We start from the raw sequence: 20,827 nt of genomic DNA on the forward strand, positions 1-20,827 counted from the left end.
GTTTGTATTACATCAAATCATAAACTGTTACTTAAATCATAATCTAAGGAGAGCTCTGGGGGTGTAAAAGGCAATGAAGAGTCATCTGCCTAAAATATTTGTAATTATGTCCTAAACCATTGCCATCAAATTTTTACTAAATTCTCTACCCAGAAACTCTCTAACATAATCAGCTTGATCCTCTCTGCAGGATAAATTAAATATCATGGCAAAAATTAAGGAGCCATATTTTCCTCAGCACAGGAGGCCACGGGTACACATAAGGATTCTTCCATTCCTGTGGCACGACTTTAATTTCCTATTGTACTTTATATGCAATTAACTCAAACCTGAGCTTCTTGTAAATTTTACTTGGGGTAGGCATCATTTCATCTCCCACCTAGCCGATTTGTGCTATGCAAAGTCGCCTTTCAAAAGACAATCTTTGAAGCTGTATTTATAATAAAATAAGATCTGACGCACATTATGCCCTAAAACTCTCTGTCTTATCAAAGAATAATCCATGGGATTCTGCTCAGGCTTTTGTAAAAAATGTGACAAGTGTGAGTTACACTATTTTATTCAGTCTGCCTCGGTCAGGATAGCTGCTTTAAGGCACTGAAAGCAGCAGTAAATCACAGGGAAGGAATGCAGCCCTGACCGAGGATAGTAACATGGTCGAGGTGACGAGGAAGGCTGTGGGTTCACTGTGTGTGCAACAGTTGGCTGGACAAAGGAGGACACATAAGAAATGAAAGGTCCCTCCCTTGACATAGTCCAGTTAACAGACCAAAAAAGGTCTCATTCTGAATCCATTCATGCAACATGTCAGCGAGCAAGTGACCGGATGACAGCGGGATTATGAAAAACAGACCTCATGGCCAGGTGTCCTGTCTGTTAATCAGGTCAGCGGCAGCACAAGGTGAGCGGACTATCTTGGGGTTTAAGACTTTTATTTAAAGGGCTGCGGTCTTAAAGGGTTTCTGTCTTAGTATTTTTGTAGATGCAGTGACATTACAAATATCTCAAAGTCAAAGAGGTGTTTAATGGCAAAAAAAAAAAAAAGAAAAAAAGAAAAAAGCTTTTTATGTTCTTTTAAGTAAGGTGATGAGACACGAATTGCCTGAAGAATTAGAAGGAGGGTCATTTCCAGGTGAACTTTAGTTCTTTCCTGGTCTTTTCCTTTCAAAGACATGACCTAGAAACCCAGTGTTCTCTCTCACCATTCTTGAAATCCTTTTGGGACCCAAATCACTTCTTTATCTTGACATGCGCTTATCCTCAGCAACGTCAGAGAATAAAATGATTTCACTTGCAGTGGCAACACTGAGAATCAGACATTTTGCTTGATTCCCTTTTGAGTTGAGAAATCATTGAGTTTAATTGTTTTTTAAATTAAAGAATATTAGTTATTTTATGGAAAAATCCAATTCTATATTGGATGATACAGAATAAAATGTTATTTGTCAGAAGTAAGGGAGGAAAAATACCTTCTCAGGTGAGCCTATCTGAATTTAATAACTAAAAAGTAACGAAGCATACAATCTTCTCTTTAGCAATGTCAAACAAGTATTTTAAAGCAGCAGGCCTCATCATTAGGCTGGAGTTCACTGCAATTCATCTGTCAGTAACATATACTCCAAGATTCGATCTTTGTACTTATATCGTTGGGGCTTACTGTTGCATTGAATATTGATGCAGTAAAACAAGACCTTACTGGGGGCACAGTTCTCTGACATTTGGAGCCTCGTAGAATAATGATGCTTGCTGCCATGGACACTGTGATATAAACAAAACTTTACCATTCATAAGGTTTTCTAATGGCCTCTCTAGTGTTCATACCTTTAACGTAGTGAATTCATATGGCTGATAACCTTTGAAGCTCTCATGGATGGCTGCCATTGTGTGAGATGTTTTCTCCCAGAAATGAAGCAAAGTGGTCTATAAAGAGAGACAGTAACGCGATTAATGTTTTGAATGCCCAGTTCTAGTCATGGGCCCCAGGGAAGTGTGCCCATCCGTGGCTTTTATGATTCCAACACATCGATGCAGGCTTGCTTCCCATTATGCACCTATTTATTCCCTGTATTTCAGCCGAACCAACGTCTGCCTTGTTTCCCTAAACACTGTCTCTCATGGCTTAGGCACTCCACCACCTGGGACATTCTCCTTGTTCCAGATCCAGACTCTAAAACCCAGGGCTAATCATTAACAATATACTTTTGTGATCTCTTAACTGATTCAGTTTCTCCCTCTTAAACCTTCACTGAATTTTGTAGAATTTATTTCACTGAGCACATCCTATTCTCTCCTTGAGGTATAGAAAATGGAGTCAGACTTTACTGTCTCTGAATTTCTTCCTAAATTTTAAGTTCTTCGAGCACAGGGAATCTGTTCTTATTCATTTTGATATTCCTTACAACACTAGAGTTTGGCCTCCCACACTCGGTTGGTGCTCAGTGATACTGCTGATGCATACGAGTGCTAACCAGAGGTTGGCAGGAGACAAAAACAAGTTCATTAAATTATGACAACCTGATGAGTAAGTGACTGTGCCATGAGAAGTACAGGCGACAATGCTAAGTGAGTTCAGAGGAGGCTCTCTGAAGGATGTGACAGAGTTCGGTACATAAAACAGAGTGGAATTTGGGAAGGTATGAATGGAGGGGCAAGGCATTCAGGCAGAAAGCTCCACCTAAGCAAATGCAGGGAAGTGAGAAATTACAGTGCATGGACAGGGAATAGCTAATATTCGGTTTGACTGAACTGTAGTCTAATAGAAGGAAGAGACGTAGGAAATAAGTTATCAGAACTTCATAATGTCCAACCCATAGTTATAGTTCAAAACACCATTTTTCTGTAACCTAAATCTCCTAACATTCTTGGTTCATTGTAACAAACATCACTTTGTTACCTGGTATGTTGCTAGCATATGAGATAAGAGATTGCATCTGCTTGCTCCAAGAAGATCCACCTTTTGACACACGTCCATCTTCAATTTGTCAAAGCTTTTTTTGGCAAGGCGTACTTGTGTTTGTACCTATGAAAGTAAAAGGAATCTTTGAACCACACAAACTCTTAAGTAGTTAAAATTTGCCAGTGAGAAAAGACCAATAGTAGACTTATCTCTTTCACATAAGAAAACACCTTCGAAAATTCCAGGTGAGCAAGAAGATCCTACAACGTCCATCCTTTATCTCTAAAGGACCTAAATGACAGCATTGCATATCATGATTTTATAGCCAACTTACCATCCTACTTATATTTTTCTCAGTCGAATGTTAGAATTCCTCTCCTCTCAAGGCATTCACAAACTGACTATAGTGAAGAGAAGTTTGGAAATATGCAGGATGGCAAGGGAATAACCTCTGTCCTATTGTTTTCCTATAGTTCTTGGAAGCTGGCTTCCCTTAATGTTAACATCTTATATAACATGGCACATTTGCTAAAAATTGGAAATGAACACTGATACAATCCTATTAACTCAACAACAGACGTTGGATTTTTCCAACTTTTGTCCTTTTTCTCTGTCCCAAGGTCCAATCTAGGATACCACAAGAGGAAACTGTGGCACAGCTTAAAACACTATCTCCACTGATAAACTCGACTTTTTTTTTTTTTTTACAGCAGAAAAGAATAGCTTTATTAGAAGTGATAGGACACTTCTAGACATGGACGTGAATCTGAGCAAGAGAAGAGTGGCTCAAAGGCCTAAACCCAACTTTTATTATTAAGTATGTACACACCTTAGCCACACAGTAACTCAGAGACAGAGTAAAGGTCAGGAAAAGATTCAGAAACATCTATTCTACACATTATTTGATAATAAAATAGAAGGCTTTAAAATTTAATATAGCTACATTAAAAATGGTGAAGTAAAAATTTCCTTTTCCTCCAATTAGAAGCATTACCACATCGCATTTGAACTAGGGAAAGCTAGCCAAATATATTAATTTATCTCAGATAACTCATGCAGGTGTAGTTACCAGGTAGGTAACTACAAGTTGGTAACAGTGATAGCTCTTTCATCACAGGATGGACACCAGGGGGCAAGAACAATGTCTACCTTGGTCACCATTATATCATCAGCACCTGGCGCGACCTGGTACAAAGCAGGTGTTGAATACACATTTTGTGACTCAATGAAGAAATTTTCCAGGTCATTTCAAAAGGAAAATTAGCTGAGTTAAAATAACCTTTAAAGTAGTTTTAGAGGTAATGATTTTATTTTCTAATAAAGATAAGTATGAAGATTATTTGATATAAAATACATTAATTTATACTACTAATAATATAGATTTCTATTCATGGCTTAAACAATTATAGAGCATAATATAACAATAGTAATAACTGATACAATTGTTATCATTTTTAACATTTTAACAATTGAAACAATTTAACAATAGACGGAATTCATAATCAATACAATTGATATAGATGCAATTACTAGAAATTACTTACCACCTGCCAGCATTATTTTCTCTTAGCCCCTATTATTACCCTCTCTGACAGCTGAGGGTAAGAGGCTTTGTCTGGGAAAGTAGCTAACAGGCATGCTGGCCTTCTAGATTGGCCTGCCTGACTACAAAGCCATGCTATCCTGCCTCCCGAGTAACTTACACTATTTGCTGGAAAATTAAGAAGCTCAAAATTATGATTCTACCCAGAGACACAAGTTTTTCCTATAGAGTCTACAGAATTGGAAAATAACAAGATAGTAAGTATATTTAACACCAGAGTGACAGAATTAATACCCTATATGAAAAGAGTTTTGTTCATATAGCTATGTAAAATTTCCTAAGAATTCTTCTGTATTCTTGGCCTATAAATCCAGAAGAACAAGAAAATAGAAGCCATCCAGCTCCTCTCAAACTGACCAGACCACGAGCTTAAATAAATACTGGAGTTCGCTGATTTCCCACGATAGAGTATAGAGACTCTACGTAAAGAACCTGGGAGTGCTGACTATAAAAAGTTTAGGATGAGTTAAGTCTCAGTGATTTCTGGCCTTCCTTTGAGAAGAAAAAGGAGACAGAGAAAAGAAAACCTGAGTTCCAGCGGGGAGAAGCGGGAGAATGTGCAGGCGAAGATGTTTAGGCAGCTAAGATCCTCGCTGCAGGTTCCCCATTAACGGTTCACCAGTCGCACAGTCCAGTAAAACCTCCTCAACTGGTATCTAGAGAGGCCTCTGTCCTCATCCTTTTTTTCCTGGAGGGGAAGGAGATAAATGGATGCGAGCTTTCATGTACGCATCCAATCCACACATGATTAGTGAGTGAGTACCTATTATATGTCAGGACCAGTGTTAGGCACTGGGGTATCTGTAAAGGAACAAGACTCATCGGAAGCAGATGGTCAACTGTAAGTGAAAGTACATAGGCATAAGGATCCTCTGCTGTTTTAGAGAAGAGAGGCAAGTTAGCAGCTATATTATAATGCAATAGAAAAATACAATAGAACTAAGAATGAAGAACAGAGGTAGCACAGATGAGGGAATGATTAATGCTAGGGCTGGGGGCATGCAGGGGTGTAGGTTGAAGGTATTGAAGCCTCAACTACTGGCCTCCCAGTATCTCTGCCCTTTTCTCTGTAACATTGTAGTCTCTTCTCACTCGACTCTGGGCGTGGCATGTGACTTGTTTTGGCCAATGGGATGCTAACAAATGTGATGAAACTGGAAGCCTGAAAAAAAAAATGTTAGCATGCTTCTACTTTCTTGCTTGCTTCTTTGAGATGCTGGTGAGAACATGCCCAGGCCAACAAGAGAATATGTATGAGCTGGCCAGCTGGAGGGGCATGAGTCTCATGCATGCAAGAGACAAGACGAGAACGCAGTTGTACCAACGGATCAGCCTTCGGCCAGCTGACCCCCAAACAGGTGAGGGAGGCTAGCCATGACTAGCAGAGCCCCAGCCCATTCCACAGCTGACCACAGACTCATGAGTGAGCCCAGCAGAGACCAGAACTGCCCTGCTGACCCACAGACTTGTGAGCGTAAGAAATTGTTCTAAGTCATTAAGTGTTACAGTTGCTTACTTCATAGCCTTATTGTGGCCATAGATAACCAATATAAATGGTAAATAGGTGGACAATGAAGGCTTCTGAGGAAGGGATATCTGAGGTGGGTGTTTAGCTTTAGCATGACTAAGAGTAGATAGCAAATATAAAGTATCCACAGGCAGGCCTGCTTACAGGGAGACTGCAGATTTTCTAAATAATTGCAAATTAATATTTTTGCAGGGATGTGAATTTTGCTTTTCCCTTTGCATTAACATAATCAGTTACTCACAGATATTCTTTTATCCTAGGAGGAAACTTATTTTGCCTGCTTATAATGCAAAGCTCATGAATTTATGTGCTCTGAAATGTGCCCTAATTTAATTTTGTTTGAATTTTATAAAGTAATTTTAGAAACCTAGAAAAAGACTTCAACACTTGACCCAGTGAGTTCTGAAAGGCCATATGCTTTGTGTGTCAACAATGATTATTAAAATACTTAATGCACTGCTGAGTTTCCAAATGTTGTGCCCTTTCACTGCCAAACGAGGAGGATGTCACACTGTTGGGCATTTTGAATATGGTAAAGTTGATTTAATATTTTGTGCTCCACGTCTGCTCTCTAAAACACATTTCCAGTCTGCAGCCTGAAGACAAAACACCAAGGACACAGTCAGGCATAGGCCACCACCAAGGGTCTAATTTCATATGCCTCCAGATGCTTAAGTGAAAAATGTTTTGATTATTATTCCTTTCAATCCCAGATAAATTATGTTCAATTACATAAACATCTTGAGGAGCTCCTGTGTTTTTCAAGGCCCTTTAAAAAGTCTTCAGTCAAATAAATGTACCCTTTGTTTATTTCTCAATTTTATTTCTGTTGCCCCACCGTTCTCCTCGTATTCTCTGAGCTCCACAGAATGATCATGCATATTAGAACCTCTTTAAGATCCTGTCTTCCCCAGGCTGCAGAAATTCAATTTACCAGAGAAAGGAGCAATGTCTTGACTGCCAAAGCTACAGGGCACTTCTCTGTGCTTATTCCTCCTAACCTGAAATTCTACCTTTTAGCCCTAACTTGAACTACGTATCGTGAAACCAAAGCTATTCATTCTCTTAGTTCAAACTGGTTTCCCCATCCAGTGGGAAAGGCCTTCATATCACTCCATAGCAAAATAATAAGAGCAGTTTTGTATTTTTGTGTTTTCTTTCCTTTAAAAACAAAATAAAGCAAAACTACAGTCTTACTTCTACTTTTACATTTTCTTTCAGGAAATGGCTCTGCCTTCCTCCCTCTAACCATTCATTCAGCAAATATTTACTGAGTATCTTCTACACGCTGGTAGCAGTGAGTAAAATGGAGGTGGTCTCTGTCCTCATGCAGCTAAAAGTCCAGTGGGCATTTTCACAATTAGTGAGGGCACAAACAGAGTGAGGTGCTCAGAAGGAAGGCTGCACAGTACCCTAAGAATGATTTGCCAAGGAATCTGACTGAGAAGACGTTCTCCAAAGTAGCAGTGCATGAGCTCTATTCCGAAGGACAGAGCATGATCAACTAGAAGAAGAGATAACACTCCAGTGGAGAGGGGAGCATGTGCAAAGGCTCTGGGGTAGAGGGCAAAAGGCCATCGATGGCAGGAGCAATTTTGACATTGTATTATGTACAGAAGTATGTTTAAGTGACCATGTGTGTGGGCAATGAAGTGTAGACTTAGGAGCTATCTATTTTTTGATCTTCCCTCAACAAAATCCTCACACCATTTTGAAAAATGTCCTATCTCGTTTATCTTTATAATGTGGCTTAAATAAGGGCTGGTATGTTCTTTTATAGGCTATCCTTCCTCTCCCACTGACTGGTCCAGGGCTGGGCATCTTAACCCGAGTTGAGTCAATCATCTAAGGCACCATGGTTGGTGGATTAAGGGAAAGGCCCTTGGTTCTAGCTGGAAGAATCAGAGCCCTTCCTTAGGACTTTTTAACTTGGAACGAGAGAGTCAGTCTCAACCCTTTTCTAGTGGCACTAGGGGAGTCAGATCCTGTGTTTGAGATTCCTGTGGCGCGAAGAAAATTAGTCCGAGAGAATCAAGGTGACTGACAGACAGAGAAAGTATAGAAGAGGCAGAGAGAAAGCCCTGGTAGAACTCGAATTCCTGGATGGCACTATCTTTCCTATGGGTTACATGAGATGTCTAATGAAGTCAGTCCTTTGCCTCAATGAATTCAAGATGAGCTTCTATTATGTGAAACCAAAAGAATACTAATACAGGCTGTTTACTTCTGACATCTTAGAAATGGAAAGCTCTAAGAAATTCTATGATAAAGATTCCTTTTAGACTTTGATGATTCCAGTTTTTCTAAAATTTATTTGAATGGAGAACCCTTCCCATATAGCATATAAAAAATTTAGGGTTTTACAGAAGAGGAAATCAAGACCTAGATATTTATCTAACATAAAAATTAGATTCAAACTCAGGTATATTTAGTTCTGTAATTCCTGCTCTTTACACTAAACCACTGGATGCAGGGTTATTGATCTACCATTGACTGTGTGACTCACAGTGTTCTAAGTCTAGGACATGCACAAAAGGTGTAGCTACCATCTTAGAAAACCCTGGTCAACAGTGTTGGCTTATCCATTTAGATGTAGACATAGGGACAATGCCAAGCCACAAAGATTGAACAGAGCTTTATTATCATAAATCTTGCTAAGGCTCCTTAGCTCAGGATTCTCAGGAAAGTGGAAAGAAATCAGTCCATTGAGTTCCCTTAGGTGCACTATGGTCAGTGGAATCCCCATTTCCTAGAAGAAATACATGCAGAGATGGTATCTTTTTTATTCTGTGCTGGAAGCTGATGCCACCACTGCCACCAATGTTACCACCATCAATATCACCACCACTTTTAATCAGCTTTATTTATGAGGTACAATTTAATTTTAGCCATTCAATTCTATGAGTTCTTGGACAAATGTATACAATGATGCAACTACCACCAAAGTCATGATACTTGACATTTCCATCACTTCTAAAACGCTGCCATTGCAGTCAATTCCCTCCCTGCCCCTGCCAACTCCTAATCTGCTTCCTGTCACTATGGATTTGTCTTTTCTAAGAGCTTTGTATCAGTGAAATAATGCAAGGTAGTCTAATCTTTCTGTGGCTGGTTTCTTTCACTCAGCGTACTCCATTTGAGATCGATGTTGTTGCATATATTAGCAGCATGTTCTTTCTTATTTCTGAGTGGTATTTAATTGTATGGGTACAATTCAATATGTATATTCATTTGGGCTGTTTCCAATTTTGGCTATTTTGAATAAAGCTGCAGTAAACATCTGAGCACAAGTTTTTGTGTGGATATGTTTTTCATTTCTCTTGGGCAAATATCTAGGAGTAGAATTGCTGGATCATATAGTAACTGTGTGTTTAATTTTATAAGAAACTGCCAAACTGTTTTCCAAAGTAACTATATCATTTTGCATTCTCACCAACAATGAATCCAAGTTGCGTTTGTTCCATATCCTCATTAACACTTGGTAATTTCAGTCTTTTAAGTGCTAGCCATTCTAGTGGATGTGTAGTCATAGTTATTATGACTTTAATTTGATTTTAATTTGCATTTCTCTAATGACTAAAGATGCTGAAATTCTTTTCATATCTTATTTGCCACACATATCTTTAGAAATGTGCTTATTAAAATCTTTTGCTTTTTTTAAAAATTAGGTTCGTCTTTTTATTACTGAGTTGTGAGTTCTTTACATGTTCTGAATATAAATTTATTATCAGATGTAAGTTTAAACATTTATTTCAAGACTGAAAGTTGCCTTTCATTTTTTTAATAGCGACTTTTGAGGAGCAAAGTTTTTAATTTTGACAACACCTAATTTATCAACATTTTCTCTTATAGTGTCTGGGTTGTGTGTGTGTGTGTGTGTGTGTGTGCACGCGCGCGCCATCTCCAAACTTTCCCTAACCCAAGAGCACAGAGATTTTTCCTGTGCTTTTTCTAGAAATTTTATATTTTTAGCTATTACATTTAGACCTATGATCCATTTCAAGTTAATTTATATATATATGGTGTGAGGTAGGGGTATAGGTTCATTTTGTTTTCCCTACATGTGGCTATCCAATTGTTCCAGCACCATTTGTTGAAAAACTATCCAATTGCCATTGTATTTCCTTGGCACTTTTGGCAAAAATCAAGTCGTTATATGTGTGAGTCGATTTCTGGACTTTCTATTCTATTATTTTGACCTAAATGTCTATCCTTAGACCAATACCACAGCATCTTGATTACTGTAGCTTTATAATGAATTTCTAAGTCAGGTAGTATAAGTCCTATATATTTTTTTCTTTTTTGAAATTGTTTTGGTTATTCCAGGTTCTTCATGTTTCTACACATATCTCAGGGCCATATTGTTAATTTCTTCAAAAATGTCCTCAAGATGTTGATTAGGATTGCACTGAAGCCACAGATTTCCTGGGAATTGACACTTTAACAGTATCTTCAGACCAGTGCACATAGTATCTCTTTCCACTTACTGGGTTTTTAAAATTCTCTCAGCATTTTGTTTTCTAGATGTTCAAGCACAGGTGTCGTGCATGTTTTGCTCATTTTATTGCAAAGCACTTTATATTTTTGATGCTATTGTAACTGTAATTTGTTTACATGTCAAATTATAATTGTTGATAACTAGAAATATGATTAATTTTTGTAACCTGATCTTGTATCCTGTGACCTTGTTAAATTCAATTAGTTTTAAAGTTTCTTTTTGAATTTCTTAGAATTTTCTCTTTCTCTCTCTCTCTCCCTTTTTCCCTCCCTCCCTCCGTCCCCATATCTATGCAGATAGAGCTATGTACATATATCATGTTACCTAAGAATACAGACAGCTTTACTTCTTTCTTTCTAAGTTGTTGTTTTTATTTACTTTTCTTACCTTATTATACTGGCAAGGATAATGTTGACTAAAAGTTGGTGTGAGAAAACATACTTGCTTTGTTCCTGATTGTACAGGAGAAATGTTTAGTCTTTCATGGTTAAGTATGATGTTAGCTGTCCTTTTTTCATATATGCCTATTATCAGATTGAAGACATTCTCTTCTAGTTTGCTGAGAATTTTTATCAGGAGTAGATATTGGATTTTATCAAATGCTTTTTCTGGTTCCACTGAGATGATTATATGGTTTGTTTCTGGTCTACTCACATAGCGAATTATACTGAATGATTTTAATAACCTCTATTCCTCAGATAACTACATTTAGTCAAATTATATTTATATCTGGAAATAGTTCATGTTCCAAAGTCTGTTTTGTCTAGTATTAACATAGCTGCTTCAGACTCCTTTTGATTAGGGTTTTCAGGCTACATATTAATTTATCCTTTTATTCTTAATATATCTGTGTCTTCATATTTAAAGTGAGTCTTGAGACTAGATCCAGCTCAGTCTTGCTCTTTTTAAAAAATCCAATCTCTAACTCACTTTTCTCTATATTTTTCAACAGAGAACAATATGAGACTTACAAAATATCATCAGTATGAGGAAATGGGGTTAGTCTGGTGTTAAAATGAATCCATTCTGCTTCAAAATAATTCTAATTTTTCTAAGTTCCTTACTAACCACCTATATAGTAATCAGTTCTAGATTTGATTATGAATCAAAGTGTAGTTTACTATATTAAATTTTTTCCCTGCATCGCACTTTTATTTGAATGTAGTATTTGGGATAATTGTCTCTAAGGGCTGATATTTCCCAATTAATCTGAAGTCATAAAAAACAAGGAACAAAACAGGATTTTGGTGTCTCATCAAGATTCACTGCCTCCGATCATCAATATTTATTGAGAATTTACAGTGTACTAGGCACAAAAGAATATACAAGAAAACATTGTATTTTTTTCACTGTATTTTTTTTTTCTTTTAGAATGTAAGCTCCTCAAGAGAAAAAAAAATACATACTTCTTTGAAAATGGTATTCTTGTTTGGTGTTTTCTGCAAGGTACGAAGGAAATAGTCTGTAGGGTGAGCTTTGGGTATAATTTAGCTCCATCATTATTTAAAGAAGAGAGGAAAAGGATTTTAAAGGTAGACAATGAGACTGGTCAGTCAGGATAGGTAGGGTTTAAAGGGAAATAACACAAGCTCACCAACTAAGGATATTTGCTGCAGTAAATAGGATGAGGGAAATAGTTTGTGGGATGCAAGCAAAGGAAGCAGGGTATCCTTAGACATTGAGTGGAACCAGAAAGATCATGCAGCCTTTCTTCCATGTACATGGCCAACAAGTAGGAATGGTTGGTGACAGGACAGAAGGCAAAAAAGGTAATCCTGTGCACTTGACAAACAGAATAAAGGATCGAAGTTGAAGGCAGGCTGTAAGAGTATTGGGAAATTCTTAAAAAAACAAAAATGATTTGGAAGCACACAACTTACAGTTAATGCTACCCAATGTCATGATAGGCCAAGAACATTATAGCTTCCAAAGTTAGAAAATGCCATATACTAAAATTTTAAATGGAACACATTACTTTTTTTCTAATCAATCCCCTCCACCCCCCCAAAAAAGAAAAACAAAACAAAACATCTTTTTTTTTTTTTCATTGGGGTAAGGGGGAGTATGGGATGTGGTTGGGAACAGTAGTGGTTATATTTATAGTATTTTGTAATGATAAACTTTGTATTTAAACTTGGTAAAAGCCCATTAGCTGCCAAGAGGGAATAAGGAATAAATTTTCAAAAATGTATAACTTCTTTTAGAAGTTTCAGAACCAAGACTAACTTACATGAAAAGCTGGAGCGAAAGTAGCTGAAAAGTCCATTTATAAAACTTTTATTCCACTTACATGAACTTAATATATGTGTTCTTAACAATTATGCTTAGATTGTTCATGAAAATTTTATAAGACATTACACAAAGCTTGCCATCATCTCAAGTTATTTCCCCGTTAACTATTTTTACAGCACATGCACGTTACAGAAGTATCAAAAAAAAAATCACAAAAGCAAAAAAAAAAAAAAGTTAAAATATGGCTTTTTGGTTTTACTGCTGTGCTGGATATACATGATGTAATGGATATCAAGCAATTCATTTTACTGTATCTTTACTTGTACCTTTGTTCTTAGGTTGCCCCAAACATTTAAATGCAAATAAAATGAGTGTAGCAAAAATAATGAAAGCAAACAGCAGTAACTTTACATATAATGGAATGTGAATCGTTTCTGCCCTCATCCAGAGTAAATTGGGTCACAACTAAAGGAATACTTCTGCAGCTGTAGTCAAAGTGTGCACACTGAGATCGAGTATTCCACAGACAAACACATGGTTCAGCATGTGCGATCCATGGGATGTCCATTTCTACTTCAGTCTCGTAAGTGCTCCAAATGTTAAAGTACCCACAATAACTACACCTGTGACTGGAACCAATTATCCCTTTTATTCCCCACCAGGAAAAACCAATATGTAGGTAGTTCTCTCCACTTAGACATGGAAGCAGTTTTAACACTGGCCCTTGTGAAGCCACAATGTACCAGAAGGACTATGCCAAACATTTGTAACTTATATAAAATTCCACATCCCCATATTGGCCACCTCAAGATGAAACAGATTACTCTCTAAATGTTAATTGGCTCCACTTCCCTAATATTAAACATAAATACCACATGAGAAATACAGAAATTCAAATAGAAGTAACATAAACATGTCGTAAATCGTAAACAAAAAAACTATTTGTGGGGCAGCATGGATGACAAATGGTCTACTGCGTAAGTTTTAGAATGAGGCAGACAAAAGTTGGAAGGTTGGTTGATTTTATCCTTCTACTCCTGCTTCAGCTTCATCTCCTTGGGTATGTAATGTCCACAATGTCATGTAATCTCTCAGTAATTGCATTATCAGTGTGCTGTCTTTGAATGACTCTTCACTTAAGGCATCAAGTTCAGCAATGGCTTCATCAAAAGCTGTCTTTGCAAGAGAGCAGGCTTTCTCCGGGGAGTTCAGACTCTCATCATAGAACACAGAGTAGGTAAGGGCCAGATCCAATCTGATAGGATGTGTTGGTTGCATTCCTTTTTTTCTGATTTCAAAAGCTTCTTGGTAATGAGTGTTGTGATTGAGCCACAATCCCTTTCTTGTCATCACCAACAGCAACCCTAGCCAAGTAACGGTAGTAGTCTCCTTTCATTTCCAAATAGAAGGCTTTGCTCTCTGCTTGTGAAGTGTTACAAGTCAAGAACATTTCCCAAGAGAGATGGTACCTCATCGCCATTATCTCTTCCCTTGGTTTCAATTTTCCCTCCATATTCTTGAGCCATCCACTGTTTTTTCTCAGCACCTTCATCTTTTGCTCAATATTTGAGACGACCCTCCAAGATGACCTGCATACGTGCTCCTACAACATTTTTATAAGCAGTTAAGAGAAGATTCCTCTCCTCATCGGGTAATCCAGCTCCTTACTCAGTTACAGACTTCATGCAGACGGCCATGCCATCGTGTCGTTCAGCCTGCTCAGCCAGTTTAGCCTTCTGCACTAGCTCCTTTTTACTAATGACTGGGTGTTTTGTGTCTGGAGTGGGTGGTGGTGGACGGATGGGGGCTCAGCAGTCTCCATTAAATTTTTAAGTTTTAAAAATTCTCTTTGAAAATAGGACAGTATTTGTTTATGTTATTTCTGGCATCTCTGATTTCTCAAAGTTTGCTGGCAGTATTTCTGTGCTTGGATATATGGGACATAATTCATCTAAGTTCTGTGACTAAGTGTATTTAAATACAACTAACACGCATTAGCCCCTTTCACAGATAGAGGTTCAAGTGCTCCTTTAGAGTTTCTTTTTATCCTTTCCAGTTTTAATACTATTTCCCTTAGTAGAGATGAAAGTACAATAAGAGATGAAAGTACAATAGTTTTGCTTTAATTATTAAGATTAAATCATCCCAAAATGTATTTTCTAGCTCTATCCACAATAAAGGTCTAAAATAATGGCTAATTCAGAAGCAATGAGCACCCCCAGCATCAAGATCATGGCCTCTAACTACCATGTCTCTCTCAAAGGAACCAGGGTTTCTTGTCAAAAATGGCTGATTCCAGCGCTAGGGCAGGAAATATATAAGATGATTCTGAAATATTTTGTTGTACAAGAAAGCAAAAAAGACCACTACCGGGGTCATGTCCAAAGGACTCAGGAGTCAACCTGAAGATGTTCTCACTATCAAAGATGAGACAATTTGAGGATCAATAAAGTAATATTGGCAACGATAAAAGCCAATCTAATATATCCAAATCTATGAGTTATACTGATACTAAAAAACAAGGAAATGAACAAATTTACCAAAAAAAACCCAAAAAAAACTCCCCAGGCACCTGCAGAGAATGCCAGTGAACCAAATCAATATTCTGACAAAGAATCACACATTTATCCTGTCCTTGCTATCAAACTGTACTGTATTTCAGGATAACCTGGTAGTTGATGAGAAAAAGTAACTCATTATTGAACCATTAAAATGTATTAATGAAGAAGGAATACATAATACATTAGACCATCTGGTCCCATCTGGCTGCATACTCACAACAGTTTTGTTGTTAGAATGTTTCATAAAACTTAAGTCATTCCAAGTTTTAGCTACCCTGGCACCATTCTTCCTTCTTAAATCCCTTCTTTCTTCCCAAGGAAGATTATTGAGCACCTACAGTTCTAGGTACTGAGGAGAGCAGAGAATAAAGCCAAGTCTCTGCTTTTCATGACGGTTATGTTCTAGTGGGTGAAACTGGGTAATAAACAACAGAAGTTAATCTGTGGTTTGTTAGAATGTGAAAATAAAGCAGCATAGGAGAGGTACAAGTGTAGGGCTAGGGAGCGGTGGCAGAGGATTCTGTTTTAAACGGAATAGCCTGGTAAAAGCTTCCTGAGATGGTGATCTTGGAACAGAAACCTGGAGGAAGTGAGGAAACAAACCATGCAGATATGAGGGGAAAGAGCACTCTGAGCAGAAAGAATGGTACGTGCAAAGGCTCTGAGGCTGCATTGTTCTTGGCTTGTTCAAGGAACAGTGGTCATTCTTTTTAGTTCTATGCTTCTTTTCCCATCTGTTTTACATGCCTTATTAAAATGTAAATTTATGAACAAATAGATAAAATGGCACTCTTAATCTGACTGAATGGGTGATTTAAAAAGTTCTATATTATGAAAATCAACATGCGACAATATGAATAGTTTTAATAATATGTTTCTATAGAAAATTCACTTATATGTCCATTTTTTTCCTTCAAGTTTTTTTTTAAATGAATCTCATCCATTGGAATTGAATGATATTTAAGTGTGCATGAAAAGTTTTCACATCCATACCCCACCTCCCTTGTACACTGGTTTGAGATTTTTCCCCTAAAATGGCAAGAAAATGAGAAACAACTTACACTCCATAGTGCAGGAAACAAACACTACCACTCTTAGCAGCATTATTCTAGCATGAAAGTTACATCTAAATACTAAGAGAGACCCTCATACCTGTAAGAATGGCTATTATCAACAAGACAAGTATAAATGCTGAAGAGGTTGAGGGGAAAAAGAACCCTCATACATTGCTGATGGGAATGTAAATTGGTACAGCCACTATGGAAAACAATATGGAGGTTCTTCAAAAGAAAGATTAAGGACAGAATTACCATATGACCCAGTAATCCCTCTTCTGAATATCTCCCCCTCAAATTTGAAAACATTTATCTGTAAAGATATATGCACCCTGATGTTCACTGCAGCCTTATTCATGGTGGCCAAGACATGGAAACAACCGAAGTGTCTTTTGATAAAGATGTGGTACATATACAGTGGAATATTACTCAGCCATAAGAAAAGATGAAATATTGCCATTTAAGACAAAATAGATGGACCTAGAAATAATCATGCTAAGCCAAATAAATCAGACAGAAAAAGTAGAGAACCATATGATTTCACTCATATGTCGGATATAAAATTGAAAGCAACAAATGGAGAAGACAAACAAAAACTCATAGACACAGACAATAGTTTTGTGGTTACCAGAGAAAAAGCGGGGAGGGAGAGGTAGATAAACAGGGGCAAATATATGGGGACAGAAGAAAATTTAACTTTGAGTGGTGAATGCACATGCAATATATAGATGATGTATTATTGAACTGTACAATTGAAACCTATATGATTTTATTAGCCAATGTCACCCCAATAAATTTAATTTAAAAAAATAATGGAAGAGTGATACTGAAGAATAAGAGTGAGAGAGACTTTAGAACAAGGCCGGAGAGCGATGCATATTCCACGGATAGAAGGAAGTGGGTGTGGCATTGGAGAAAGCGCTTCCACGATCCGGAAGACAAAATGGAGAGGGAATCAACTCTTGGGTCCCATAACCAATGAAACAGGTGGCGCAGGGGTGAGAGGCTGAAGGAATGGGGTAGGGTGTGGTGGGCAAACTGGGGAGGGGAAAGGAATGGATTGGCCAGGCCGACTTTTGATCTAACTGAAGGAGGGGGAGGGATAGGCTGATTTGAAGAAGAGGGAATTTGAAGTCAAACAAAGAAATAAAGCAAACAGAGAGAAAAAATAGGGAAGAAATCTGTACCTATTTAGTACTGCAGCTATAATGGTTAATAATTAGTATTTGCCCAAAACAAGGAAGATGTGGTTGTCATTATATTTCGTTTTCTCCTAAAATGCATTTTGAACTTTTAACAGTTCAGCAAAATAAATAAGCAGTGATAATTGTAAGGGTTTTCAGCTCTATTACTGAATTTGTAGATAAACTTGAATCTTTCAGCTAGTATCCCCTTTATTAATTCAAACTGTTTATCAAGACTAGGGTGTTGGATCCACCTGTGTATTCAAGATAAGGCACACATGTCCCTGACATAATCTCAACTCATTTATAGGAACATGGCAGGCAAACTTCATTCAGATGCTAATGAAAAAAGTCCAAATTTCTTCCCTGCTCTGCTCTTCAAAAGTTCAGGTTTATAACATATTCCGATCACGAGGGCAAAAGTCACCTCGGAGAGTGGAGTACACCAACTTGTGTAATGTATAAAATACTGTACTGGATAGATACCTTAATCAAATAATTCTCTCAATGATGATTCAGGAGAAGAATGATTTAGTACACTCTCTCGTTTCCAGGAAGAGGTTTTTAACTCTCTGTTTATTTCACCTAATCATGTGTTCCAAGTTGGGCCAGGAGAGGAAGGAGGAATGAACATTTAAGGAGGGCATTGTTTAACAACTGTTACAATTTTATAGAAGAAAAAACTTAGGTACAAAATGATTTGCCTAAAACCAAACAGCCAGACAGTAGAAAGGCCAAGAGGCTTGGATATTATCTCCTTTTGTAATACAAACTCCGCACCCATACCCTGCCTGCTTGCCTGCCTGCCTTCCTCTAGCCCATCCACCTCCTCACCCACATCACCTCTCAGGCACCATATGCTCTGGGCATACTGAGCTGCCATTCTCCAGCGACATCATGTCAAACCCACCTCCATGCTTTTGCACATTTCCTCTGTCTGGAAAGCCCTCCTCTTGTTGTCCACATGGTAACTCTTACACACCTTTTAGGTTTCCACTCAGAGGTTTTCTCTTCCAAGAACCTTTTTTGTAATGCTCCTCAGCTGAGTGAGCAACTTTGTCTTCTCTGCAGTCAATGCACTTTGCAAACACCCTTCTGACACAAAACTATGGTAAGTGCTACCTGCCCCCATGTATGCACAGGTACCCTCCGGATTATAAGGTTCTTGAGTGAAGAAGCTATTCAGTTTTACAAGGCTAAGGCTATGTGCCTCCAGGTAACAGGTATGCAAACACATTCAGTGAATAAAGAGACTACCAGAATGAGTGAACAATCAGGCCTTGCTTTCCCACCAGGTTATACTGCTCTTCAAGAGTGCACAGCACGCTCTGTTTGCTGAATTACTATTAGACTTTCCCAGACACTGACCCTCTTCCTCACCACTATACCACCATTTACCGATTAGGTGTTATACAGACGTGCAAATACTCTCAGTTGATTCTCACAACACCCCTGCACCATACTTTTGTTTCTATTACACAGAAGAGGAAACTGGGTTTCAGAACCATTAGGTACCTTGCCAAAACTAATTTGACTGGCAAGGGAGGGGCAGGATGTGAAAGTCCACACTTATTTTCACTAAATCAATTTGCTTTCCCAATTGTAGCAAATCTCAAACTAGCAAGATTAACTGCATATTTCCCCAAATGGGGATAGTAGTAGCACTTCGTTTACTACTCTTTTTCCTTGTCACCTTGTCAACTCGCATTACATAAAAATACTCTAATATGTTAAATTTGTGATTCTGGCTTCTTGTTTTAAAATACAAACCAGTACTCACTATGCAATAATACATCCATTCATGTAGAATCAAAGAAGAAAAGGTCTTCTATTCTCAAGCTCTTGGCAAGTTGAAATAAATAGTTAAAATTATTCACAACCATGTAGTTTATAATATGCAGATATACGTAAGATTACTTTAGCTAGCGATCACACTGTCCCAACACTTTTAATGTTTGCTTAGCTGATAAATTATTTTTTCTGTTTTTAACGTAAAGCAATTCTGTCATCAGAAAATTTAACTGACTGGGTTCACTTCCTCTTTGAGGTCATTAGTGGAAATATTAACTCAGGTCACAAGACTGAGCCCAGGGCACAAGTTTTATCAATTTCTCTCTACTCTGAGAAACGCACATTTCAGAAGACAGTAAAAGGCTACAATACTGCCATTTTATCCCATTGGTATTTCTTGTATTTTATCATGTTTTTAAAATCTATCATTATTCCTTTTTTTTTTTAATTATTCTGTTTTTAATCATTTATTCATGTCTATATGCCATGTGAAAGGCTGGAGAATTTGCTTGTGTCTCTTGGCTGCCCAAGCTAAACCTGCTTTTACTTTATATTACAGCATATTTTTATTATGCACGTTAATGGTCATTCTGTTAGTGATCATACTCACAAACAAATCAATTCATAAATTAACAGGCGAATGGATTTGCTGAAAATTATCTTGTTTGAGGGCTTGTGGTTATTCACTTGCTGGTGGGTCCTGAGTAGAGTGAATGGGGAGAAAGATCAGGCCTTTTCCTTTATGGATCCATGTTGCTGCCCTTGAGGAGTATCCTAAAACACTGATGAATGAATACCACCTTCACTGGTTCCTCAGAATACTGAGCATAAATCCAGACTCTACCCTGCACGCACACCCGTCATGATCTGACCCTGGCCCACTTCTCTACTTTCGTCTTTGTCCTCCTTCTCTCTCTCATTTTTTTCTCCAGCACATCTTCCAACTCATTCTTTTCTCTCAGTGATGTCATAATTTTTCTCCTTCGTTAGCCTTTCTGAATTCAGCTTGTGCCACTTCTTCTAAGAGCACACTCCAATCCTAAAGTCTGACTTCATATGCGCCTCATTTGGGCCTCTACAGTACCTTATGATATACCTCTATTATTTCATATGACACTTATCGCACTGCATGATCACTGTCATTTTAACTGATTATCTTGTTTTATATTCTCCAGGGAGCTTGTGACAGGAACTATATCTTGATTTCGTTACCTTGGTACTGATAGAAAGAGCTAAAAATGCTATTCAAATAAGTAATTTTTAACCTGTTACACAGTAATATACACTATCACTTGCTTTAGGTCTGTAGCCTCTACTTTTATAGTCTGATGATTGACATTCTGTCACTTGGTGTGGCTTTTTGTTTGTGTGTGTGTGTGTGTGTGACATTGTGTGTGTTGTTATTGTGTTTTTGAAGAGAATTTTCACACCCCACCAGTAATTAATACCAAAAGAAGAAGAGGAAGCTGGTCCAGCTCC

General features: G+C 37.7%; 1 protein-coding gene and 1 pseudogene across 10 annotated transcripts in view; both read right to left on the reverse strand.

The window, feature by feature from the left end:
• ICA1 (islet cell autoantigen 1) overlaps positions 1-20,827 on the reverse strand; it is a 132,564-nt gene that overhangs the window by 36,694 nt on the left and 75,043 nt on the right. For all 10 annotated transcript variants that reach the window (XM_039862323.1, XM_039862312.1, XM_039862291.1 and 7 more), the window contains exons 7-8: positions 2,894-3,019; positions 1,822-1,920 (exon numbers count right to left, since the gene is read on the reverse strand). In XM_039862323.1, coding sequence (XP_039718257.1) covers positions 1,822-1,920; positions 2,894-3,019 — 225 coding nt within the window. The remainder of the gene's footprint in view (positions 1-1,821; positions 1,921-2,893; positions 3,020-20,827) is intronic.
• Positions 13,028-16,386, reverse strand: LOC120602494 (14-3-3 protein zeta/delta-like; annotated as a pseudogene).

This window comes from Pteropus medius, unplaced genomic scaffold (assembly GCF_902729225.1).
Source record: "Pteropus medius unplaced genomic scaffold, Ma_sr-lr_union100, whole genome shotgun sequence".
In the NCBI taxonomy this organism is placed as follows: domain Eukaryota; kingdom Metazoa; phylum Chordata; class Mammalia; order Chiroptera; family Pteropodidae; genus Pteropus; species Pteropus medius.